The sequence below is a fragment of the Salvelinus sp. IW2-2015 genome, linkage group LG32, assembly GCF_002910315.2.
Source record: "Salvelinus sp. IW2-2015 linkage group LG32, ASM291031v2, whole genome shotgun sequence".
In the NCBI taxonomy this organism is placed as follows: Eukaryota; Metazoa; Chordata; class Actinopteri; order Salmoniformes; family Salmonidae; genus Salvelinus; species Salvelinus sp. IW2-2015.
Window position 1 is genome coordinate 17050721 of NC_036871.1, and position 26823 is coordinate 17077543.

General features: G+C 41.2%; 1 protein-coding gene across 4 annotated transcripts; it reads left to right on the forward strand.

Annotated features, from left to right (window-relative positions):
- Window positions 1-698: 698 nt before the first annotated feature.
- LOC111956297 (la-related protein 4B) lies at window positions 699-26428 on the forward strand. Of its 4 annotated transcripts, none has more exons than XM_023976746.2 (17): window positions 699-1193; window positions 4123-4256; window positions 10819-10978; window positions 11664-11831; window positions 12158-12236; window positions 12881-13017; window positions 13283-13386; window positions 17282-17392; window positions 17635-17688; window positions 18013-18246; window positions 18559-18668; window positions 18871-19143; window positions 19430-19478; window positions 19817-19981; window positions 20231-20409; window positions 20677-20788; window positions 20967-26428. In XM_023976746.2, exons 2-17 carry the CDS (start codon window positions 4176-4178, stop codon window positions 21288-21290), a joined length of 2340 nt encoding a protein of 779 aa, XP_023832514.1. In that variant the 5' UTR covers window positions 699-1193; window positions 4123-4175; the 3' UTR covers window positions 21291-26428. The 4 variants fall into 4 exon arrangements, with proteins under 4 accessions (XP_023832514.1, XP_023832515.1, XP_023832517.1 ...); XM_023976747.2 differs by having other exon boundaries at window positions 19817-19975; XM_023976749.2 differs by having other exon boundaries at window positions 19817-19957.
- Window positions 26429-26823: the final 395 nt, after the last annotated feature.

Here is a 26823-nt window from a genome sequence, read left to right on the forward strand (position 1 = left end):
ATGTAATCTGTGGATGTCACTGAGTTGGCTGATACCCCATTTCATGGGTGCCCACTCCATACAATAGATAAGGCTRTACAGTGCATACCGGTATGTACTGTATGCCCCCAATGCAATTATGCAGTCTAATCAAATCAAATGTTATTTGTCACATGCGCCGAATACAACAGGTGTAGACTAATGTGTACATGTACAGTAGGTAGGGGGAAAGTGACAAGGCAATCAGGATAGATAAACAGAGTAGCAGCAACGTTTGTGAAGAGTACGAGAGAGTGTCTATGTGAGAGTGTGTATGTGGCGTCAATATGCACGTGTGTGTGTCAATGAAAATAGTCCGGGTAGCTATTTGATTAAATGTTCAGCAGTCTTACGGTTTGGGGGTAGAAGCTGTTCAGGAACCTTTTGGTCCCAGACTTGGCACTCCGGTACCTGCTTGCTGTGCGGTAGCAGAAAAGCAGTGTATAACTTGGGTGGCTAGAGTCTGTGACAATTTTTATACATCCATTTCAACTGTTTTGTTTTACTGTTTATTGTCAAATTAATTTAAGTTATGTAACAACATTCCAAACTTATTTAGCATTATATCTTCTAAATATGGCATTATTTCCACTATTTGTATCAGTTTCAATGGCGGACTGTTATTTTGAAGGCGAACCGATGATCCCACTATTGTGGCTAATCCTTCTTGTGGCTATCTTCACACAACTGGAACAGCAATTTCTCCATTCCCAACTGGTAGCTACCTCGAGTGATCCAGCTAGCTAACGAACGCTTCACATTGAAAAAACTGTATTTTGAGAGTTCTGGGTTGATGTTCCATATCCACTTTCCTACTAGTAGAACCTCCGTTTGGTAAAATTCGAAGAATAATATAGATTATTTTAATTCTACTGCACAAAACAAGTGCAAAGTTAATAGCTACATTTAAGCTAATTTGCTAGCATTGCTAGTTAGGAAAGCTAACGTTAAAGTATTTTGTTTTCTGAGATTTGGCTAAAAGGGCGGGTATTCTTTTTGTTTTTGCCATCCCTCCATCGCAGCCACTAACAGCGAATTATTGCTCATTAGAAGAGTAGTAAATCATAGCTAGCGTGCTCGTTAGCTTGATAATATCGTGCGTATTCAGCCAGGAAGCCAATTCAAGGCCTTGCTTACCACAAGTCTTTGCATCGTCGTGCAGTGAGAGCTGACAGGTGAGTAGCGCCCATTACTTAGTAACGTGCTAGCCAGCTCGCTCGTTTACTCGATGTTGTTGCTAGCTGCCTAGAACTATAACAATATCGTATAGCTAGCTATACGATAACAAGGTATAAATTCAAGTTTACTGAAGCGGCTGTCAAACTAATTTAGCAAGTTAGACAACTAACGCGCTTTGCTTGTTGTGCGTTGTTTTTAGCAAATACATAGCTAGCTAACGTTAGCTAGTAAACTCYCCACGTTATAATCTTGCTAATGTTAGCTACGTAACGTTAACTACACGAATATGGAAGTGGATGAGTTTGCTAACGTTAGCTCGTGAATTGATTGGTAACTAGTTAGCTAACGAACTCAGTATTCACTATTCGACAGATAACCTTGGCCTAGATAGCTAGTTGCTAAATGTTTCGTGATTTTGACTTTGTTAGTCAGCAAATCAATGTGCCACCGCAGTGACGTCCGAGTTAGGTAGCTACAGACGTTGCTATCTAACTACCAGCTAGGTTACTTGCTAAATTGGCGAGCTATGAATGGCCTTGTCTGGAGCGTCAGGTGAACATAATAATTGGTGTCTAGTCTTTGGAATAGCCAGCAGGTCCGACCTGCTGGCTATTCCAAAGACTAGACACCAATTATTATGCACTAGGGTCATTATGCACTAGGGTCAGACAACATTCCTGTGTATATTAAGACTCTGCAGAACTAGATATGGCTCGAAAAACGTACCTCAATCCAGGGATGAGAAATACGTTGTACTCCAAATTTCCCCATTATCCCAACTGTTACACYAAGAAGATTGAACGATTGCTWAWCAACTAGCAGTCATTCAATCTTCTCGATGTAATAGTTGGGATACTGGGGCAATTCGGAGTACAATGCATTTCTCATCCCTGGATTGAGGTATGTTTTCAGAGCCATTTCTCGCGCCGGCTCCAGTGTCTTAATATATAAAGGATTGCTGTCTGACCCTAGTGCAGCTGTAAGCAAGCGGGTAGGATCTGCTGGCTGGCCTTTGGAATAGTCTCCATCAACTGCTGTTGTAAAAAGGGGTCTATAAATACATTTGATTGATTGATGGGGGTGAATCATGCTGGAGGTCGCCATCTTTCACTGAATGTTGATGATGCTCTGCTTTTTCCAGCAGTTTGGATTAACTTTGTAGTTGAACGGGCTTTACACAGCATTACTTTATAGTATTTTACTAGCCAGAATCACTGTAAATGGCAGTCACATGCCACCATGATTCTAGCCTTCTCTCAGATCTATTTGGGCTCTTGCCACAATTCCATAGGTAGCTAGTTAGCTAAAGAGCAGAAACAGACTGCCATCCAGGCTACCACTATCTAATGTCTAGTGGCAAGTTTTGACTAGCTAGCTTAAGCTAGTAGCTAGGTTAACCATCGTCCTGTCCACACAAATAAAAACACACACAATGGAAGTCCTCCTKGCTGGCTTTACCTCATCGCATGGTCCCTGCCGAACTTGTCAGCTGGAGACTGAAGTAACAGGCCTGCTTTGCTATAGTATCCACAATTTTCCTGAAATGTGCAGAGAATATCTAAACTAAAAGTGATAATGCATAGTGCAAACAAGTTGGGTAGTACCAATGATGGAAATAGTCAAATTGTCTGTTTGTCAAGTTGTCTGAGGTAGGGACTATTCAATAGGATCTTGTCAACTGTTGACAACCATTGGTGGGCTATATCAAACCTATCATGTCATTTATCACTGATGGCATGTATTGCAGTCACCACCTGTAGTGAACAGTTGTTGGAACTCTGCTTAAATTGCCATTTTTGTGGAGACCAGAACTATGCYTGCATACTGTACAACAGCACAGTCCTCAAGTGACAATGCAAATCAGTCAGCAAAATTGCAACCGGTTTATGTCAATACAAACTGTTAGTTTGTCCAGTCCGCAGTGGATTTGAATGTTTGTAACATTTCCAAAAATACTTCTCGATATTTAGCGTAATCCTGGGGTGTCTAACCCTGTTCCTGGAGAGCTACCTTCCTGTATGTTTTTGCTCCAACCCCAGTTGTAACTAACCTGGTTAAGTTTATCAACCAGCTAATTATTACAATCAGGTGTGCTAGATTAGGGTTGGAGTGAACCTACAGGATRGGTGCTCTCCAGGAACAGGGTTGGAGAGCCCTGGCGTAATCTATCTTCCGTTTCTCACAGAATTAGCAGAAATGCACTAATAGACAATTACATACAGGGTTAAAACACTTACATGATAACGAGTTATGCCCATATGCCAAATAGGTACATGACACAATATTAAACATGACAGTTMAAGATTAGTGTGGGAACCTTGTAACTGTTGGCCATGATCTCTGAATGAGTTGTGCAAAAAATGTGCTCAATTGTTGACTTGTTGAAACAATTGCTTTGATAACTGTAGTTAGTTGGGCCTTGCTTGATGGAAAAGCATCTGTTTAATTCTTTACAGTGGTCTGTTTAGCCCAGCTCACACTGTCTGTGGTAATGAGTATKTAGGTCAAAGGTCGTAAGCTTTACAGCCATGCCATTATTTTTCTGCTTTGTATGCGAACACAACGAGAGCTCATGTTTAGACAGGCATTCGATTGTTGGGGGATTATCACTTCTTTACAAATTGGACCTACTGGATAGAAAAGGGACATTTCCAATGGTGTTCATACTTATAGATTGCATGTATGTTTTGTTGACACATATTACTAATTMAATATTTATTTGGACTTCCATGGTGAGCTACAGCATTGGTTGCTGCAGTGTTTTCACTGCATATTCACAAGGAATCAAATGCGACGAAATGGAGGCCCCTACCTGAATTTGTCTAATATGAAACACTTGGTTTCATTTTCCGTTGCAAAACGTTCTGCTGATGGGTGAACTAATGAATACAACCCTGGTAAACGTATTTGTTTCTCTATCCACAGCTTACTTGGTGACAAAGAGACTTCTCCCTGAGGAGCCAAGAAGTAGACGGCTCATGACTTCTGACCAGGATACAAAAGTTGTAGCTGAACCACAGGTGCAGCAAGTACAAGAAGCAAAAGAGAGCTCTCATCTGGTAGGTACCACATACTAGGCTCCTAGAAATTCCACCAATGCAGAGAACACGGACGGAATCCATACATTTAAAACGGATTTCAACAATATTCAAAATGTGGGGAATCAAATAAATGTAACAAATGTATMAATTTTCACACGTTTATCATGGCGTTTACAGGATGCATCAGTGATTCGTATTGGTTTGGCTAACTTTACCATCACATGTGCGCTGCAAAAACACTGCTAAACAACAGCCTCTTGCTAGGTGCACAGTACAATTAAAGGGCAACTGCACTCAAATCAACATTTCTCAATTTTCACCGAACTCAAAAGTGGTTTAAACATGGTTGAGGACTTAGAACACTCACTGTTGTTTTTCTATTAAAGTGTGATTTGAGAGGGAACCTGAAAAAACCAAACGGAGAAACTGAATGTTGGCGAAAACTAAACCAGGCAAAAAACACATGCCTTTTTAACTAAAACTGTACTTCTCGATCATCTGAACCAGTGTTCTCTCATCATTTACTTTACAAAAGTAGGGGAAACCTCTCTTCTCTGAACTGGTTTGGTAAACATAGAATTAGGCTACATCAGTGGGGAGGTAAGCTATTTTAAAAAGATGTTGGTTGCTCTCCTGTGTAATTAGCTATATCCTCACACTTAATGCATGTTTTATTGCTGCAAGAGTTGATTTCATGTTTTCTGACACTTAGTGAGTTCCTTAGGCCAATTTGTATTTGTGTTTGTAACCCAATTTTTTTGACTCATTGTAGCTCCRTGGACTCCAACTTTTCCTCAATTTCAAGCACCAATTTTTCCTCAATGCGAACTGCTGTTGCTGTTTGGCACTGAGGTCATTTATATAATAATACTTTTGGTGGGTGCTTATTTGTCCTAGCTCACATATGTACAAGTGTGTATTAATACACATGTGAATTGGAAATGTTTTATTTTTTGCATGTCCCAACTCCCCCGGAGAATGGGGTCAGGGTCTGTCATTATCAACGTCGACCCTCGAGCAATTATGGTTACGTGCCTTGCTCAAGGGCACGTTTTTTTTCTCTCAACTTGTCTGCTCTGGGATTTGAGCTAGCAGCTTTTCAGTTACTGGCCCAACACTCTAACCGCTAGGCTACATGCTGCTGCTTTCATCACTAAGTTTATTTTTTATTAAGTATACAGTATTTATAGGGACAGGCATTCTTTAGTTGGCATTTTAACACCTCAGTCATAGTTCTGCTGCAAGCTTTCATGTCGTTTCTGTTTCCAAGATACTCCTGTACTGGTATCCMTACAGACTCCTCACTTCTTTCACACAATGGAGATGTGTGTGTCTCTCTCTCACATCCCAAATGGCAACCTGTTTCCTACATAGTGCACTACTTTTCACCAGAACCCTATGGACCTTGGTCAAAAGAAGTGCACTATATAGGGAATTCTGTGCCCTGGGACACCGGGTGCTGCTTAATGCATTTGGTTGACAGCAACATATGAGTTGCTATAGAGGTCCCAAACTGAAACTGTCTCCTGAGGGATATATGGGATTGGCCTTGCCTTGCTCTCCTCATTTTAACACGAGTGCTGTGCTCTCCTTGCATGGTGCAGCTATTTGGCTGGCAGTCTCGCTCAATAGATTTGTCATAAGKCTTGTACGTTTTATTAGATGAAGAGCATGTTGTCTTTGCATGCTGTAGGCTACATTTTGTTAAGTGTGTGTAGCAGGTAGGCTACACATTAATTGAAATTCACCCTTGTTCGTCAATCTCTTGAGTTGGAAAGAATGTTAAGTTGAATAGCCTAAATGAGGGCCAAAAGGAAAGCTTATTCTCCCAAATTAGGAAATGGAAAGACACTGCTGTCTTTTTCCAGTTTCATTTAGGCTAAACACATGGCGTACGATTGGAAACAAGATTGGTTTCAGGAAAAAGTCCCCAATGGATTCTTGAGGTATGCCGTTTTCACGTCTCAATCCAGGGACTTTTGTTGTTAAGGTAATTATTTATGCCTCCCGCCACTCACTTTATTAAAGAATGACCTTTACTTCCATGTGTTCCTTGTTAACATGTAGTGTGTGATGTTAAGCATCTTATTCTATGCTGCTCTGCGCTACTGTGCCATATGCTGTGTGCATATGAMCATTCATGAATAGGACATATGACCTATTTAAAGCCATGTGTTGGCCATATCTTATCCAAACATGAAAGCTGTTACATTAATGAATCCAATGCTGCTGCCATTCACTGGAATCTGCTTGTTGGTTCTAGTATAGTACTAGTTAATGCTCTGTGTCAGGTTGGAGATAATTGTTTTCAGGATCAGGCTGTCCTAGAGATGTCCATTTAGTTGTAGCCTAGGCTATATGCCAGAACCGGTAGGCTTGTGAGGATGCACAAGTATAACATTTCCTGTGGACACAGCATCCCCCCCCCCCCTAGGTCATTTGAATCCTGGGTGCTCAGCTCAGCACATTACCAGTCCWCTGTCTGTCTGCCCTGGGTCTGGAGCTCAACGTGGCACAAGCCTCCCAGACGGACAGACGGATCAGTCCAAATTGTGTGTTTTGTTTAGTATCCTTTTCAGGGACTTTAACCTATCCCTGTGTGTCTGACTGACTAAAGGAGCAATAAAAACATGCTGTACACTCGATGACAATGTCCCCCGACCCCGCTGTCTATAGTTCATTATGAATAACAGCTTCCCAAAAATAAMATTTCCAATCAGGCTACTGGGGAAAGGTGAATCACTCCCCTCCGTGAGGGATGGAGGCACCGAGGCTTTTTATTGGGAAAGGTCAAGCGGACCTGAAATGCATTGGACATGGTAGTCAGTTATGTCAGGCCAGTTTCTATAGCAGCCAGGTCAGATGTGAGCGCGGGAGTGGGAGGGTATTACATTATTGCATGACTGGATTATAGGCTCTTTGTTTCTCCTGCCTTGGTCTCAGTGTGGCTCTCTTGTTTTGATGTAGCGTTTTGTCTCGGTGTGTGTTGTACGCTTGACCAGACAGCCCATTCAGTTTATAGCCTAATGCAGCGTTTTGTTGTGTGTTTTATTTTTTTTATAGACCYGGACAAATAGACAGAAGCTCCCAGTGAAAAGCAAAGGGCCGTGTTGCTGTTCCATCAATGTATTGTATCACGCTGAAGAAAGCTGTATTTACTTTGTCTCCCTTTTGGATACTCAGCCTCTTGAATTTCCCACAGCAGAGAATCATGACTATCCAAGTTTTCCATTAAGGCTTTTTGTACCAACGATGTCATGTTAATGCAGAATTCTGCATTTTTCACGCAGAAACATTTTTGAATTAATTTCTGCTCTAATTTCTGCTCTCACGGTTAGTTCCAAATCATGAATGTAACAGGATTAATGTTGTCTTTCAGTTGCACTTCTCCACTCAGATGACAAATATTTGCTATCATCTGAAATCAGATTCCTCATAAACAAACGGCATTGGATCGGCAGACAGCGCTCTGTTAGAAAGTTAAAATGCAAGATGAACTTGAAGCAAAACATGAGGAAATGTAGCTAGCTTCGTCCTTTCTATGATACAAAACATGAGGAAATGTAGCTAGCTTCGTTCTTTCTATGATACAAAACATGAGGAAATGTAGCTAGCTTCGTTCTTTCTATGATACAAAACATTAGGAAATGTAGCTAGCTTCGTTCTTTCTATGATAAACATGCAAAATCCAAAAGCCTGTCTTATTAATTATAAGCTAATTGTGTGGCTGCTAGCCAAATAGTGTTGCACTTTTGTCATCTGATTAAAAACTGGGCAATTTTAAATTTTATTTGCATTCATTTATTTTGTATGAAGAGTATTTATAGTTTCACGACCCTGACCACCACTATTGACCGCAAAACACCACTTGACTTTCAATATACAACTTGGGTGAAATGGTTTAAAATGCACATTTTGGGATGGTCAGCATTTTGAAAATGCTGATTTCTAAAAGCTAGTGTGACCCCWGACACTTGTATGTAGGTTATGGATATTGGTGTGTTACTTAAACACAGGTTCATCTGACACCTAAAGGCCTATTGGGTGTGGATTGCAGAAGGAGAAGCCTAGTGTACACACTGTGGATAATCCATTCCTCAGGCAGCTTCTGTCTTTGGCTCAGGTGGATTTAACAATAACACACCTTAGCCATCAGTATGTCTGTTCGTTGGTGACGTGGGTTTGATGTTCTGATGGAGAGAGAATGACTCAGAGGGTAGCYGCAGCAGTGATGAAACCAAAGCGCCATTAAATGGGAATGAGTGACGGCGACGAATCAGCGGCTGCCACGTCGGACGCTTCGGCAGCAGTGTCTCATCAGTTTTTATTTTTTTCTCTCCCCCCCAACAACCTGTCGCTCCTCGTGACCCAGAGGCAGTTTGACAGCACAGAGGGACCACAGAAGCAGCCTCAGAAGCATYAAAGAGCAGTGAAGACTATGGGAGGCAGAAGCCCGAGGAGGGCATKCTGAATGCGCTGTGCGATGCCTGGGAATCGGAAACCTCTGGAAATAACCAGGGGATAGTAGACTCTTAGTTGGTGTGCTCGGAAAGCTCTGGGAATATCCAGGAGGTGATACAAGTAGTCKGTGTTGTGCTTGGCTCTGCCTGTGGTTGAGGGGCCATATGGACCGTCACTGTGTGCAGCAGGTGCGATGACTGTGAGCCCGGAGTGTGCAGGGCATGATTGGATGCGCTCCTGGACTCTTTTCTTACTGTAGGCAGTGGAGAGTAACTGTTACAGACATGCTGCTTTGCCTCAGGACTCTAGTATGGCTTTTACCAAAGCCTTCCGCTACAGCCGTATAGCTTGTGAGTCTTGTGTAAGGAATTGGCAGAACAATTACTTATCTCTTGTGAGTATGTCCAGACTTCTCTTTGCCCAAAGCAGTGGTGCTCAATCTGTCATTTTTGCAATCTTAAGTATGTTGTCTTGATATCTCTTATGCCAGATATCTATCATTGTTGATTTTTTTTACTTAATGCATTTATTATAAACTCCGGTTGCTCWATGATGTAGCTATGGCTATATAAAACAATTTTGTGTATATTTTCCATGATTTTTTTCTGTGGAACTGACAAGGAAACATGTATGTTACACTAGCATTTTCTCACTGAGTCTGTTGCCTCAACTCAAAGACTAGGCTACTTGATAACTAGTAATCCCAGAAGGGATGGTCTGCTTGCTGTGTGACAAGATGAAGTAGCCTATATCACCAATCATTGTCTGCATCCATAGTAGTTTCTTCATACTGGCTATCAGCTTTGCTGTACTGAGATGAACACACATTTGTGGCCATTGCAATGTGCACATTGGTATTTGTATGATCACACCACAAATCAAACCCAGCTTTATTTATACTGCTCACTTCASAAATGGTATGCAACGCAATGTGCTTTACAGGAAAAAAACAAATAAACAATGAAAATAAAAGCTGAAATATTTACTAMACACAAACATAAGATAAACAAAAGTGACAAACGGAATGACTAAAAAGATATCTTGTTTTAAGATATCTTTTAAATATGTCCTCAGTTTCAGCCTCCATCAGGTTTTCTGGCAGGCTATTCCAGAGGCYGGGGGCATAACAACTAAAGAATGCCTCTTGGTCCAAGGCTTTGGGATAGTTAAAAGGCCAGTGCCAGAGGACCTGAGGGACCTACTGGGTACATAACTTAAAAGCATGTCTGACGTGTATTGAGGTGTACAATCGTGTATTGATTTTAAAAACCAATAGAAGAATCTTAAAATGTATTCTAAAACTCACAGGCAGCCAGTGCAGAGACCTTGAAACCTGTGTATTGTGTGCTCTCCGTCTGGTCTTGGTCAGTACCCGTGCTGCAGCATACTGTATGTTTTGCTATTGACCAATGGCTTTCTTGGGTAGACCAGACAGGAGAGCATTACAGTAGTCAAGCCTGCTTGTAATAAAAGCATGGATGAGTCTCTGTATCAGCCTGAGGGCGAAACGGCCGCACCGTGGCAATGTTCCTCAGGTGGTAAAAAAGCTATTTTGGTCAYGTTCCTAATGTGTAATTCGAAATTTAGTTCAGAATCTAAAATAACACCTAGTTATTTTTTTACCTGGTGTTGTCTTTATTGCCCATTAATTAAAATGGCCGACTAGATTCGCTCTGTGCTTTGGCTCCAACAATAAGTACCTCGGTCTTGCCTTGATTTAGCTGGAGGAAGTTGTGAGCCATCCAAGTATTTAAATCACTAATACAGCTAAAATCCTCTGACACATGTTAAGTTGTGTATCGGCTGCATAGCAGTGAAAATCAATGCCATGCTTTCTGATAACGCCTCCAAGGGGTAACATTATAGATAGATGGATATATGAACAGTACACAAGGTTGAATGGCAGAGCCTTAAAAATAATAACTATTGTCAAATTCCTRGAGAGTACCTTCTCATTATTCCTTGATCTAGCCTATATTCTGCTATATTGATAGTATTCTTATAGATCTGTACTCCTGTTATTGTTGTTGAGCACCACTCCTTTCTTTTGTCTGCTGAAGCGTGGAGGCCTACCTGAACTCATGTATATAATACTCTCCTATCTTGTCTCCTGCCACAGGAATCTGCCAAGTTTTCTGACCTGAACCCCAATGCGAAAGCATGGGCCAATCACATGCTTAACCTGGACACCGCCACTGCGACTGGGACTGCGAACACACCTGCTCTCCAGCCATGGAAGGATGGCTGCGATAGCAGCTCGGCTGACCCTGGGCCAGAAGGTCAGCCATTTTAAGTACCGACTGGAGATAGTCCCTCCGTTACCGTGGCTGTGTCCCAAATGGCACCCTATTCCCTACATAGTGCCCTACTTTTGACCAGAGTCCTGATCAAAAGTAGTGCACTATGTAGGGACTGGAGTGCCATTTGGTGCGCAACCCTGTCGTCACCGCGCAGCCATGGGTTGAATCATTTATACTCAATTTAGTCAGAGGGAGATCTATAAATATTACCAACCCATTCTTTTAACACATAATAAGCAGAATCATTTTATGTGCGGACGTTAAGATTAGCCAAGTTTAGCCGCCGTGGCAGTTAACAAGGGACTGGTGGGGACTTGAAGATGAYCAATTAGGACCAGTTTTATTCAGATTGACACATCTACATTTTACTTCTAGCTCATTATGTGAAGTTATTTGTGGGGATTACAGTAGTCACATGTTCATGGTATCCATTTTAACATCTAGATACTTACCTCACTTTCCCCTTGTATAGAACAATGTATTACTAGTACTACATAACATATAGGCTTATTGTTTCTTCAACTTAAGCCATCGTGGTATTACTAGCTCGTGTTAACGGCTTGCTTGGTTGTCCCCTTGTTAGTCTGTCCAGGCTATGAAGCCAGTGAAGACTGTAGCTTGTGTTAACTGCTTGGATGGTTGTTTCCTGTTTTACTCTGTCCAGGCTATGAAGCCAGCAAAGGCAAAGTGTTTGAGGAGCCCCTGTTGGCCGACCCAGATGAGCCTCCGCCGGTGATGATGGCAGAGCCAGCCCCCATGGCCGCCACCGTCACCCTGGAGGGCTCCGACCCTGCTGCATACCCAGAGTCTGGCCAGGAGGCAACTCACACAGGTGGGATCCTCATCCACTGGAGTGGAGACCATTCACTTGAGTTGAGCAAAGCGTCTGAAAGTGATACACAATTATATAAATGGTATTCCGATTTCACTGCAACATTGTGTTTAGAATATTAGAAATGTATGCATCAATGAGTTTGTTTTAACTTAAACAACCTGTACCTAAAGGGTACTGTGTGGAATATAATGAATTGTCTAATGTCACTAGAGTGCACTATATAGGGAATAGGGTGCCATTTGGGACTAGGCCTGTGAGTTGAATGAAATGAAGGGTCTCGTCATGAAAGTGAATGTTGTGTTGTCTGTTCCCCCGATGAGCAGGCAGTGAGCTCCAGCAGGAGAGCCGTCAGGAGGACCTCCGGGAACACCTGAAGAAGACCCTGGAGTTCTGTCTGTCCCGGTGAGTAACAGTCATACTACACACTGGCTGTGTCACAAATTACACCCTATTCTCTATATAATGCACAACTTTTGACATTTTGACCAGTGCCAATAGTACTCTGGTCAGTTGGCCCTGGGAAAAAGTTGTGCACTATATAGGGAATAGGGTGCCATTTGGGACATAGACATTGCCTACTACAATACAGCCAATAATGCACTAGGCACACTTTGTGCTGCAGAAACCATATAATCTACAGTTGTGCAGCACAGAGGCACAGCTCTGCCATTACAGAATACAGAACCCGCCTGACCAAACTTTAATTGGCTCTTAGGGGAGGTAGCTAGGGGAGTAATGTACACCACCACTGTTCCATTTATTATGCTGTTCCCCATACAGTATGTGTCGATGCCGGGCCATAGTTTTTGTGGATGGTAATCAAGTGCCGCCCATGCTAGAATACAGCCAGTGAAATATGTCACTGTGATGATGCACAATGGCCGCATACTCATTAGTTCTCTTTGGCCCTTTGTGGGAGGCGTGTTCTAAATGAAAGCTTTATTTCATGCTGTCAAGAATTCAATAGTGGGTGCTGTGGGGAGGGAGGAGTGACTTAGGCTACAGGGAGTGACTTACCGTTTTGTCTTGTCTCTTTTCGCTTACAGGGAGAACCTGGCCAGCGACATGTACCTTATCTCTCAGATGGATAGTGACCAGTATGTGCCAATCGTGACGGTAGCTAACCTGGACCACGTCAAGAAACTCAGCACGGACGTGGAGTTAATCGTTGATATCCTACGATGTAAGTGACACCCTTCTATTTGAAACTATCGTTCACTGAAGTTTTTCTGATTAACTTGATACTAACAGACATTTTTGTTATTGAGACTAAAGAGACATTGCTGGGAATGGATGTTTCATTTGAATTGGTTTCATATGGATTTCAGTTATATTAGTTAACCTTCTTTGTACAACACCAATTCCTAGCAACATTTGTTACATGGCAATAAAGTTGTCAGATTTTGATTATAAATTCACTGGACTTGTATATTGCCCTGCCTCTGTAGCTCTGCCGTTGGTCCAGGTAGATGAGAAGGGGGAGAAGGTGAGACCCAACCAGAACCGCTGCATCGTCATCCTCAGAGAGGTCCCTGAGAGCACTCCTATAGAGGTATGTTCACTGGGTAGCCTCCGTCTGAGTCCCAAATGGCACCTTATTTCCTATGTAGTGCACTACTTTAGACCAGAACACTAAGGGTTGTGCACCACACAGGAAACAGGGTGTCATTTGGGACATTCTGTCTGGACCATTTTAAAAGAAAACAATGACTTACCTTTGACTGACTGTATCCAGTATAGCAGACAGTGGAAAGAAATCAGTCACGTTTCAGCAAGACTAGGTCATTTTCGTACAAGCTCTTATGTGACTAGGCTATATGTGTATTTTAACCAGGGCATTGTAGGTAATTTCCTGTTGAGTGCACAGCACACTACCTGAGGTGTTGGCAAATTCAGGTAGGTCCCTCCATTTGCTGAACCTGTCCAATCGAAACAGTAGTTTTCGTTTTGCAGCTGTTTGGAATAATGATTACAACCCTGAGTCGTTTTCCTGGAATCGTAAATCATACTGGTGTACATGTCTTTGTCAGTTTATTTMTTTACTCATCTTCCATCTTGCGATGTTGACGCCCTGTTAAAAATGTAATGAGCTGTGTTATGAGTACCCATACTAACATACTACATACTTAAGGAGTATATACTACATACTATATACTATTAGTTAATTTTAGTATACTGTAAACGAACAGTATCCTTTCAGTTGAGCATACTAGCTCTTCGCATGTCTACCGGAAGTTGATGCTGTTGCTATGCAACTTCTCGCTAGCTAGTTAGCATAACAAATGACTAGTAAGACATTTTACGACTTCGGGTGTGTTTTTAAATTCAATCTGGAGTGCCAAAGTGCGCTCGTAAATTCAGAGCGTTGTCAGTTTGTAATTCAGAGCGTTTCGCTCTCGGGGGGCACACTGGAAGTTAGGGCCGAGGAGTAGGGTTGATTTGAGCGTGCTGACCTTACATCTAGAGGTCGACCGATTATGATTTTTCCWTGCCTTTACCGATATCGATTATTGGAGGACCAAAAAAAGCCGATACCGATTAATAGGCAGATTTGTATTTTATTTTTAAAATGTATTTTTTTTTTATATATTTTTTTATGTTTAAATTTTTATTTGTAACAATGACAATTACAACAATACTGAATGAACAATTAACCCTTTTATTTTAACTTAATATAACACATAAATAACATCTATTTAGTCTCAAATAAATAATGAAGCATGTTCAATTTGGTTTAAATAATGCAAGAACAGTGTTGGAGAAGGTAAAAGTGCAATATGTGCCATGAAAAAAAAAAAAAGCTAACGTTTAAGTTCATTGCTCAGAACATGAGAACATATGAAAGCTGGTGGTTCAATATTCCCAGTTAAGAAGTTTTAGGTTGTAGTTATAGGAATTATGACGCGTCGACTTTCTCTCACTACCATTTGTATTTCATATACCATTGACTATTGGATGTTCTTATAGGCACTTTAGTATTGCCAGCCTAATCTCGGGAGTTGATAGGCTTGAAGTCATCAAGCATTGCTAAGAGCTGCTCACAAACGTAGTAAAGAGCTGTTTGAATGAATGCTTATGAGCCTGCTGCTGCTGCCTACCATCGCTCAGTCATTCTGCTCTATCAAATATCAAATCATAGACTTAATTATAATATAATAAACACAGAAATATGAGACTTAGGCCATTAATATGGTCAAATCCGGAAGCTATCATTTCGAAAACAAAACGTTTATTCTTTCAGGGATATACGGAACCGTTCCTTATTTTATCGAACGGATGGCAACCCTAAGTCTAAATATTGCTGTTACATTGCACAACCTTCAATATTATGTAAAATTCTGGCAAATTAATTACGGTCTTTGTTAGGAAGAAACACAGTTCGCAACAAGCCAGGCGGCCCAAACTTGTTGCATATACCCTGACTCTGCTTGCACTGAACGCAAGAGAAGTGACACAATTTTCCCTAGTTAATATTGCCTGCTAACATGCATTTATTTTAATGAAATATGCAGGTTTAAAAAATATATACTTCTGTGTATTGATTTTAAGAAAGGCATTGATGTTTATGGTTAGGTACATTTGTGYAAAGAATGTGCTTTTTTCGCGAATGAGMTTTTGTTAAATCATCCCCGTTTGGCAWAGTTGAAGTAGGCTGTGATTCGATGATAAATTAACAGGCACGGCAWTRATTATATGCAATGCAGGACAAGCTAGTTAACCTAGTAATATCATCAACCATGTGTAGTTAACTAGTGATAATGTGAAGATWGTTTTTTCTAAGATAAGTTTAATGCTAGCYAGCAACTTACCTTGGCTCCTTTTGACGCTGCRCTCAYGTAACAGGTGGTCAGCCTGCCACGCAGTTTCCTCGTGGATTGCAATGTAATCGGTGTCCAAAAATGCAGATTACTGATTATRAAAACTTGAAATCRGCCCTGATTAATCGGTCGACCTCTACTTACAACGGCAGTCAAGCACCCAAGCTAASGTTGGCTTGSTTGCTATTACTTCCAGACACAAATGAGACCACTCTGACCATTTTACTCGCCCTAGCAGAGCTGGTTAACCAGAGCGTTGGTGACTACCTGCTCCTGGCAACAATTTAATTACGCTTTTTTTGCCGACGTTTACTGACACCGGCCATATTCAACGGGTGTTGAGCGCTCGGAAAATTCATTATTCTGCTCTCTGGTACACTCGGACGAGAGTGCTCTGAAATCGGAGTAGATAGCCAGAGCGAATTTACGAATGCACCCGAATGTCCATTGAGAAGGACTATACAATTTAGCTAAGCTAAGAATGATGGGAATAATCAAGTCAATAAACGTTGGGTAGTTAGTTAGCCTATAGTTAAGATACTGGCTTGTTTGATGTATAAGTAGCCAACTAATGTTTGGTAACTAGCTAACAACATACCGGTACATACTGCTGTAATGATATGTTATGTGGTTCGTAAGGACAGTGTAACTAACAAATTGCCAGCCAACATAACGTTCAAGGTAACTTATTTGAAAAGTCATTTATTACATTGCTCAACATTTTTTTAACATTTGTCATAATTAGTTAAAGCAATGAATTTGTATCCACTCTCGTTGTACTTCGGCTGCATATTTTCCGCCAATTTCTTCAAATCTGAAAATGATGTGAAGCCACGCCCATTTCCTGAATTGCATTATGGGCCCTAAAGTACGGAAATGGTGTCCTCTGCGTGTGTACTTMATATTTTGGCGAATTTAGTACGACATCTGGGAACTTTTGGCATACTAACTATATCCATACTATGACAAATAAGCATACTATATACTCAATTCACGTCACAAATAGTACAGTTAGTATGAGTATTYGAACATAATGACACATTGTTTAAACAGTGTTTAGAGGTTTCAGCTATTGTGCAAGTGGGTGGTTATCAAAATTAATGCAGTGTGACAAATTAAAGGGTGATGTTTTTAGCAGTTTAGAATTCCAAACATTTTAATGRTGTTATTTCAGAGTCTGAACTGTACTCCCATCGGGGAATATTGACAATATTTGACATTGAAAGAACCAATTTATTTTTGTTTGTTTGTTGGATACAGATAGATACAAGAGTGAGTGTGTTGAAAAAACAGTGTGCCAGATTCGAACCAATGCTCGAGCAATGTGCTCCAGAGGCAGTGGCTTAGACCGCCCGAAGCTTTTCAATCGAAACCAGGAACTTGCTCACATTTCCTGTGGCATTTTGGCATTACTAAAGGGATAGATCAGGATTTTGGCAATGAAGTCCTTTATCTACTTYTCCAGAGGCAGATTAACTCGTGGATAACATTTTTGTATGTCTCTGTATGAAGGAAGTTAGAGGTAATTTCGACAGCCAATGCTAACTAGCTTAGCATATGCTAGCTGTACCCRAAGACTTAAATCCTGAACTATCCCTTTTAAGCTTGACATTTGCTCTTGTTTTGCAGGAGGTCGAGGCTCTTTTTAAAGGAAAGAACTTACCTAAATTCATAAATTCTGAGTTTGCCTACAACGACAACTGGTTCATCACCTTTGAATCAGAAGCAGATGCACAACAGGTAAGGAACATTCTGGAATGTCGCACCATTGCATGATCATAGCTCTTGATTTTGTACTTTTCCCCTGCACGTCATAGCATGTTTTAGGATTGTAGGGCTGGTCTATGTTTGGTTTACAATCGCTAGTTGTGGCCATACAGGGTTTTATACCGACCTTGAGCTTACGTCCTTCTCAGSGGGTATACAAACTGAAGATATATTTTGTGCTGTTTCTGAAGTGTTCATGAACCTTTTTTTTCTAGGCATATCAGTATCTTCGTGAAGAAGTGAAAACCTTCCAAGGGAAACCTATTAAGGTAAGCTAATTCATGTTTTTTGTGTTAATTAAGGTGAACTTCACCCATTTACTGTACTTCCTGGAGTATAGGGGTTCAAAACCTTTTTCTGTCTACATAACAGCAACTAATGCTGTCCCCCAAAAGACTTCCAGTGGGTAACACAACAATTCAATCTACAGTGTTTGTATGGGTTCATTTAGAGTTGACGTGAAATAATACCCTGGAGAAATGTGGCTAATTTATTCAAATCTCTGTGCACCGCTTTGAAATGCCTACTTTGAATATTTGTTTTTGAGGAAAAATAAATGTTCTAAGGAACTCTAAATTCTAAACCCCAATCAGGCACGGATAAAGGCGAAGGCAATTGCTATCAACACTTTTATGCCAAAGAATGGCTACCGCCCGGTGGAGGTAAACCCATATGCTCAACAGCAGCAGCAGCAGCAGCAGCAACAACAGCGTTACACCTCCTACTACATTCCTCCAGTGTACAGCCCTCAGCAGCAGTTCCCCCTCTACAGCCTCATCACTCCACAGGCCTGGTCAGCCACCCACAGCTTCATAGACCCGTCACTGGTGAGAACAACAGTCATGCACACAACTACAAACCTACAATACAGACTAGGGTTGCAGAATCCCCAAAATTCTGATTGTGAAATTCATGGATTTTATGCTTTTTCTCTCCTGATTCTGGGAATCTTCCAACCGGTGTTTCTGGAAACCTGGGAATTGTAGAAACAAATAAAAAATGTATGAGAAATTACCAGGATTTTTCAAACCTACCACCTACAAGACATCAATAGAGATATTTCATAACTTCACTGTATGATATGCTACTAGAACTCCTATAAAAGTAATTGATGTAGTTTTTCCTTCTATATTCAACAGGTTACATCATTTCACAACACCCAATTCATCAATGGATTTACAACATCCCATAGTTTTAAACCAGCGACGTCTCCTCTTGCTGGTGTTAGGCACTACTCTCCCAGGAATAGGTGGGTACACTGACACTCCATCTAATGTATACGATACTACCAAGAATGTCCACATRTCTGTGCTTGTATTATAGAAATAGAATGAGTAGAACAGGTATCCCCATTCAAGTCAATAATGCCATAATKGTGCTCATTCCAATTCAATGGAATGRTGTAGGATCTTTAAACATTATTGATCGGTGTTTCTTGTTGAATTTTTCAGGAATCACACTCACAGTAAACCTCACCTGAGGCCCACAATACCCAACGCAGATCAGCGTGGCACAGGGCTCCTGGACAGCCCCACCATCTTCAACTTCCCCACAGAGCGCATTCTGAACGGGGTGCCCCGGGTTTCCCCCCAGACAACGCGGCTCCCGAGCCAGAACAGAACCAGGTTACCCCCCTCCACCATGACCTACCCCAGGAGGGACATCGGTACGGGTCGGGTGGAGCCCGTCAGCACCGACTACTCAYTGGGCATGGGCCGGGGAAGGTAAGTGATCATCCACTATCTGCATGAGCTTCACCACCATAGACATCTATAGGCTTTGTCCCAAATGGTACTATATTCGTTATTTAGTGCACTACTTTTGACCAGGGCCCATGGGATCTGGTAAAAAGTAGTGCGCTGAATATGGTGCTATTTGGGACTCATTATAATTTTACGAGAGAGAGCATGGCGCTCAAGTTTTGAAATTGTTGAAATCTCTAAGGCTAAATTGTGCTTCAAATAGATAAAAAAATGTCAGTCAATCTTTCAAATGTTCTCTCTCTTAAAGGACAAATATTTATGGTTCTAGGAAAAAGAGGGATGACAACAAGTTTACAGTAAGTACATATTTTTTAAACTAGTCTTTGACTTTGAGAAAGATCCATCAGTACTGATCTTTGACTTTGAGAAAGATCCATCAGTACTGATGCTGAAGGCTGTGACATCTCCTGACTGAATGTTTGTATTGCAGGGATTTTGTAGGTACGGTTGCCAGGCTGGCTCTAGCACCCTGGCCTACATACTGCGCTCCTTTTGACCAGCCCTATAGGCTCTGGTCAAAAGTAGTGCTCTATGAAGGGAGTAGGGCGCAGAGGTTGTTTTCTCTGACTCACTGCGTTGTGCTTAGGGAGAGGCCACCCTGTCTGATGGTGTTTGATGCTGTTTTGTTGTATAGAGAGTGGCCACCCAGTCACCCCCTCAGAAGCCCCCGTCCCCCAGCTTTGAGCTGGGGCTCTCCAGCTTCCCCCCACTGCCTGGGGCCGCAGGCCACCTCAAGACCCCTGACAACATGTTTGAGAACAGACTRGCCAGCATGGTAATAGGGGCCACAAAGGTCAGGGTCAGTATTTACCACCACAAGCTGTCATCTCCAGGCCACCGTACTCTGTGCGTCCCAAATGGCACCTTATTCCCTWTGTAGTGCTCTACTTTTGATCAGGGCCCATAGACTTCTGGCCAGGGAATATGGTGCCATCTGGGATGCAGCCAAGCTCTCATTTCCAAGCCAACATAGTGAATCACTTAGCTCTACATTTCAGCTTTGCTGTCAGTAGGAACCTGATGTGTTGTTTTTCTCATCCCGTTCCAGAATGTAAGYGTTGATGCCAGCGCTGCAGGCGCCCTCCTCCCCTCAGGAGGACCCAAGGAGCCACTGAGGACTTTCACGTCTCCACAGCCCCCGAGCCTCCTGCCCGCTGCTCCCCCAGCCCTGACCCTAGCACCAGCCTCTGGCCCTGCCCCTGTCCCCACTCCCTCCCAACCCGCAGAGTGAGTATATGACGTGTGTTTCAACCCCCCCCCTCCCACACACTATTTCTATTTAGAAAAACATAACTTATTTWGTTTTTCATATCATACAGTATCTTTTCTCTCACTTGTCTCTATTTCCTCATCAAACATGCCAAACACCATAGATACAGTAGTTGTTGATGTCAAAATAGCTTGGTGTAGAAAAAATGAACAGAACTGACTTAACAGCATTTCATGTCCTACACGTCTTTGTGAATTAATTGTGAGATCCTGTGTGTTTTTCAGGGAAGTGAAAGTTCCGGAGGCGAAGCAGAAGGAGACCCGGGTCTCTGCGGAGCTGGTCACTGACACCCTGTACACCGCTAGCAAATCTGTTCAAGTCAATGGGGCYGCTACAGTAAGTACTGGTTCACCAAAGCATTTAAACAACCAGGTGCAATTATTGATATTAGCTGATCTAGATTTTTTGATAGGTATAGATGCTGACTTGTGGTTGGTAAAGACCGTGTTTCTTACTTTAATGCATGTCAAACCAGGGTGCATAGTCAACAATCTAGTTTTTTTTGTATGTTCAGGAACTGCGAAAGCCCTCTTACGCTGAGATCTGCCAGAGGATTAAAGACCACGCTCCGACACTACAGGCCCCTAAAGAGGCCAAGCCAGCCAGCAGCGCTGCCTCTGCAGGAGAAGAGAGGAAGTGCCCTGACGCAGCTCCAGGGGACAGGGGCGAGCCTAAGGCCCCCCGAGAGACATACCCAGGCTCYTCCAAGCCTGCTAACCCAGGMAGACCCCGAGAGGTCCGGAGACCAACCGGCCGGTGGCCCTCACCACCTCCACACCACCCAGGGAAGGGTCCCAGCAGCAAAGATCTCAACACCCCCCCAAAGTACCTGCAGTAACCCCCAACTGCAATAAAGTCAATTTCAAAACAAATGTGTGAGAGGAAAAAAATCTGGAAAAGGTCAGGGCTATTGAAACAAAACCTATCCCAAAATCATCAGTCAGCCACAGCATAGAGAGGACGCGTTTCTGGATCAGGGCTTACTGACAATAGCACCTCGGTGTGCATGTAGAGAACCGTTCATCTTTACTTATTTATTTTTTGGGAGGTTTATTTGATTTTGATTTTTTTTGCATTATTTTGTGTCAATCAGTCAAATGTACTCTTGTTCAGATTAGTGGGATAAATTCATATGTCCAAACTGCCTTCCAAGATAATATTGTGAGAGTAGGTAGACTGGAAGCCACCCAGTGAGTGAATGAAAGGAAGTGGATGAGTAACGGAATAGCRGTTTAGATCTTGTTAGTTGTGGGGGGTGTTTCTGTATGTTGTATGCAGTCCTAAGATGTAATGTGATTCCGCTGCAGGATGAGATGATCAGTCAGTCATGAGATTGGCGTCCCAAATGACACCCTATTCCCTGAGTAGCGTACTACTCTCGGTCAAAAGTAGTGCACGACATACGGAATAAGGCGCCGTATGGGACGCAGCCATAATTGTTTTTACATATTTACGTTCATATGCAAGGTCAACTAGTCTAGTGTCAATTTAGACTTCACTGAAATCCACAGAAGCCCTACTTTCTGAGTGATTTCTGAGATTCTTTTTGCCAACACGGAACTCTTTGTCATTGTAACACCAGCATATGAGGAGAATACATTTATTTGCATACTGGTTTTGATTGTTGGTACAAGTACCTCTAGTTGTTGCGTGCTGGTGGTTTTAAGAGCGCCTAAGTCTTTATCTGGTATTTCTTGTGGTAAACAATAAAATGTAGTTTTCTGCTATCCCATTCACAGAAGTCTGTTTCCTAGCCGTATAAAGCACATTGCTAGTTAGGCCTCTTAGAGAGAGGTACTATCAGTGTCAGTAGAAATCTACATGCATTTTCATATCAGAAAAAAAAACTGAAACTCATCACGTGGTGTCTATTGGTGACTCTTCTCGTTCTAAATTTTGCTGTGAAACGAGCATGTCAAAGACTAGTTCAGCGGGCACATGTTGGCGGTGGAAGTGGCTAGGCTACTATAAGGAGTAGGCATTAGGGTTTTGGCAGGGTGCAGTGACTTCATTATTTTAGATAGCTATGGTGCTAGAGGATGAACCTGGAACATGTTACTACAATTAATCTGGTACTGTACTTAGATAATAATACTTGATACATGTCGTCAACTAAACTTTGCACTATTTGTTTTGTTTCTGGACATACAGAAGCAAAAAGGGAACGTGAAGCTAGTTTCATGTTATCCGAAATGAAAGAAACTTCTGATAGTCACATTATAAGCCCTTTAAAATTTCAGTTATACAACAAATTGAGTTTCTTCCCTCTTGGATTTCAACTTTTCTTTCCTTTTGACAGGGTAATCAGTTTCAGAATATCTAAATGTTGACCAATTCGATTAACCTCTACATGGAGAAATTCACACAAGTTAAACTGTTTGTTTACTGCCATGTAAATGCCTACTAGACATACTTCCGTGCAGGATAAAAATAACTTTAGTGTTTAGTTATTTTCTTTTGTGCTCACTTTCATTGATTTAAACCTGTGGAGTTCCACTAACAATGGCTTATTTTTGCAGTGGTGTTTTATTTGATTTTGTTTTCCATTTTAGGTAGTGAATTATGAAACCACTGGTACGTGGTGTTTTTTTATTTTTTTTATAAAGCGGTTTCAGTTTATTCAGTATTACAGTAGCAAATTGTAATGTGGGTTTACACCTTAGATCAGAGTTTCCCAAACTCTGTCCTGGGGCCCCCCCCGGATGCACGTTTTTGTTTTTGCCCTAGGACTACACAGCTAATCCAAATAACCAACTCATCAAGCTTTGATTATTTAAATCAGCTGTGTAGTACTAGGGCAAAAAAACTAAATGTGCACCCAGGAGGGGACCCAGGGAAATCCTGGTGGCTCCAAAACATTTACAATTAAGTAGAATTGGTTGAAAGGAAGAAGTGGGGGTTTTCCTTCACTACAAATGTTAGATATTAAGGTAAAATATGAGACAGCCCGTTTAGAATGAAGGTTTAGCTTTAGTCATTGGGTGACACTCAGAAAATGAGTAGTAAAACTGCACCCTGTGAGCAGGCAGAGTATGACCTTTGACMTGTTTTGGATGCTGTAAACCTGAGCAGCCACCGAGTCCTTTCAGTTTGGACAAATGTTAGGCAGAGCAGGCAGCACTGTTGGGTTGTTCCAACTCCTTCCCCTCCATACAGTAGAAATGCCCGGTTTATTGTTAGGATGGTTTTCTTCTGGAGATTTCACCTGGCTCTCCATACAACAACCATATAGCTTCCAAATTCCCCTCTGTGCTTTGTATAAATCTCTAAGTAGAAAAAAGGAAAGTGGAACCTGTGCGCTTCTTTAGTGTCTCATTGACGTCTTCCTGCAACAAGGAGCTACCCTGGAGTACTCTGCTTAGAAAAGAGGACTTATTTCGGAGAGAGGAGACATTGCCTGTATTGATAGTCATTGCTGCTTTTGATTTGCATGCTGTTTGGTTKGCAAACACATTATTTGGGGAGTTCGATTCTGAAGGACTGAGATGCACTTGTATGGGTGGTCTTAAATGGCAGATGTATTATAATTTTTTGTCGTTTTTTCCTGAGATGGTATAAAAGACATGTTGTACCGTATCTGCTTATTTAGAAACCAGTGYTGTTTATTCCATGAGATATCATTAAAGTTTCTTTTCAAGAAAAAAATATATACAATTGTATATATTTTCAAATGTAWAATTTCCATCCGGTGTTTAAAAACTTGAATTTTATTTAAACTTGAAAATGACTTTGCCTTAACTTTTATACGAGACAACGTAGAGTTAGTTTATTTTTTTYCCAAACCCCGACATGTTACTAAGGGAGACGCATGGAAATATTTAGTCATACCTAACGTCAGAAGTCTTACTTGGTCTTAAGAAAGTACAAATCTAGCAGCATTTTGGTTTTGTAAAAYTTATCTCAAATCTCTTTTGATTAACTTTGTTTCTATTTTCTGTTTGTTTTGGGGGTAAATATAAATCCTGTAAATGCAAAATAGTCAATACTGTATCAAATATGTGCACTTTGAACTGTGTGCTTTGCTTGTACAGTTGTAAATAATCAGAAAATATAAAGAGGTACCTTAAAATGATTTAAAAAAACATATATTGATCTTGTTGAACTATTAATGTCGCTTTTGAGCTGGATGTAGGATAACTAAATGTTTGTATTTCTTTAAAAAAAAAATGTTCTGATGTGAAGAATTGCATCTGCCTCACTTTGCAATGTGGGCAGGTTGTCTGATTGTAATTTTTGAATGTCATTCTCATTCCATGTGTTTTCTCAACAAACAGGTGTTTGTTTCTGTTGTTTAGCCCCTTCACTGTGCACAATGAGAAAAGGGGAGAACTTACCTGTTGTACAAATACACATCTTCAAATGACAGTACAAAGTCCGTACTCTGTCCTGTGACAGACAGCTTATATCAATATGATGTGTGATTTGGCCCATAAAACAGTTCTTTATGAATCACAGTAAAGCACATTTGAAGCACAGGAACATCAAATCTTTCACACACAACCAATGTCAATTCCACAGCAGCATACGGTATCATTTGTACCAGACAACCTTTAATCGTTTGGAGCAAATTGATTTAAGCATTGTTGATATTCTGTAATTTTGTTTTTATTTGAGGTTTTTTGTTTTTCATGAAAATGTACATCAACTGAACTTTCGTAGCGCCCAGAAGTAATAACTGTACTTTATTWTTTTTTGGTAGGCATTACCAGTGTTTAGACTCAATCATAATAGTGTAGATATTTTTTACACTTCTCATTTTCTTGCAGAAATTATTTCTGGCACACTGTTTAACATACTGTGCATTGKCTTTTTGTATCATTTGATCACACACGTGGACTGCATTTAATGTGGCAAAAAAAACAACTGTGCCATTTAATTTGTTTCAGCCTGGCAGTTTGTTTGACTTGTACATAATATTTAAGCGCCTGCCATTATATTTTGATATTTGTTGTTACTCATGGGAAGTGTAGCTGGTCCAGAATTATAAAACTGGGAATTAAAATCTGATACCACTGACATTAGACAAAGTACTCATAGCAACCTGCATCTGACCGGGTATCTGATCTGGCTAATGAAGTCGAGGCATGTTTGTCTGTAAATTTAAGCTGGTCTATGCTAATTTAAGCTGGTCTATGCTAGTAGGCCTATCTAATGCAAAATGCTAATGCTGTTGTCTTTGCAGATTGGGTATGGATATGAATATGTTATCAGGTTGGGCACTGTGGGTGAGCGTGAAGTGTACCACCTGGGGTCAGCAGAAGTATAAAACACAAATGCAAAGTTGACTGACGGTTGAAGTCAAGTTAACCCAAGGTTCATTCGCCAGCTAGGTGTGTGCAGCATGACGATGAGAAAAGGATTTTTCATTCACTGTTATTGGTTCATCTCTCCAGAAGATGAAAGACTGACTGAACTTGTGTTGAACTTTTTCTTCTTTCTTTTGCTCGCACTACTAAAGCCCTGTTGTATTGTTCGGGCTGTTCTCCTTGTGTTACTGTACACAGACAATGTCTCTCATATCAGGCCGTCTCGTTCTCCTTGCCCAGTYTGCTTCGATCTGCTTCGTCTCACCAGTTTGACAGTGCCATGTATTTTTTGCAACGGCTACAGCTTGTAAGTTGACCTTGCTTCTAAAGTGATGTGACAATGCACCAACTGACTGGAATGAGACATAGCCATTGTCTCACTATCAACTCACTGTGGTCAATTAACTCATTTTTACCCATACCATGTTACGCTAACAGCAGTGGACAATCGCTGACTTTATGGGAGAGAAGAACCTATGAACATAACAACAGTTCATGGAGGTATCTTTGAGTGCTTTTGATTTCTTACCTATTCTTCCATTAAGACTGGAATCAAGCGTACATGTCAACTATTGATAATTTAAGTTACTCTTGTGTCATGTTAAGCTGTCTAATTTGGAGGGGAAAAATGTAGCTTACTGAAAAATAAAGATTTAGGCACTGTTATTGAGTTCTGTCTCTGTGTGTGTGTCCCATAATCTGGGATGTCTGGGGGCTGATCAAGAAAAAAKATAAAWTTGTATTTGTCACATRTGCCAAACACAACAGGTGTAGACTTTACAGTGAAATACTTACAAGCTCTTAACCATCAATGCAGTTAAGAAAAATAAGTGTTAAGTATTTACTCAAACTGAAGTAAAAAATAAATAAAAAAAGTAATTAAAGTGCAATGAAATAACAGTAGCGAAGCTATATACGGGGTACCGGTACAGAGTCAAATTGTGGGGGCAAAGGTTAGTCGAGGTAATATGTAGGTAGAGGTAAAGTGACTATGCATAGTTAACCATTAGCAGCAGTGTAAAAATGGGGGTGGGGAGGGTCAAGGCAAATAGTCGGTATCCATTT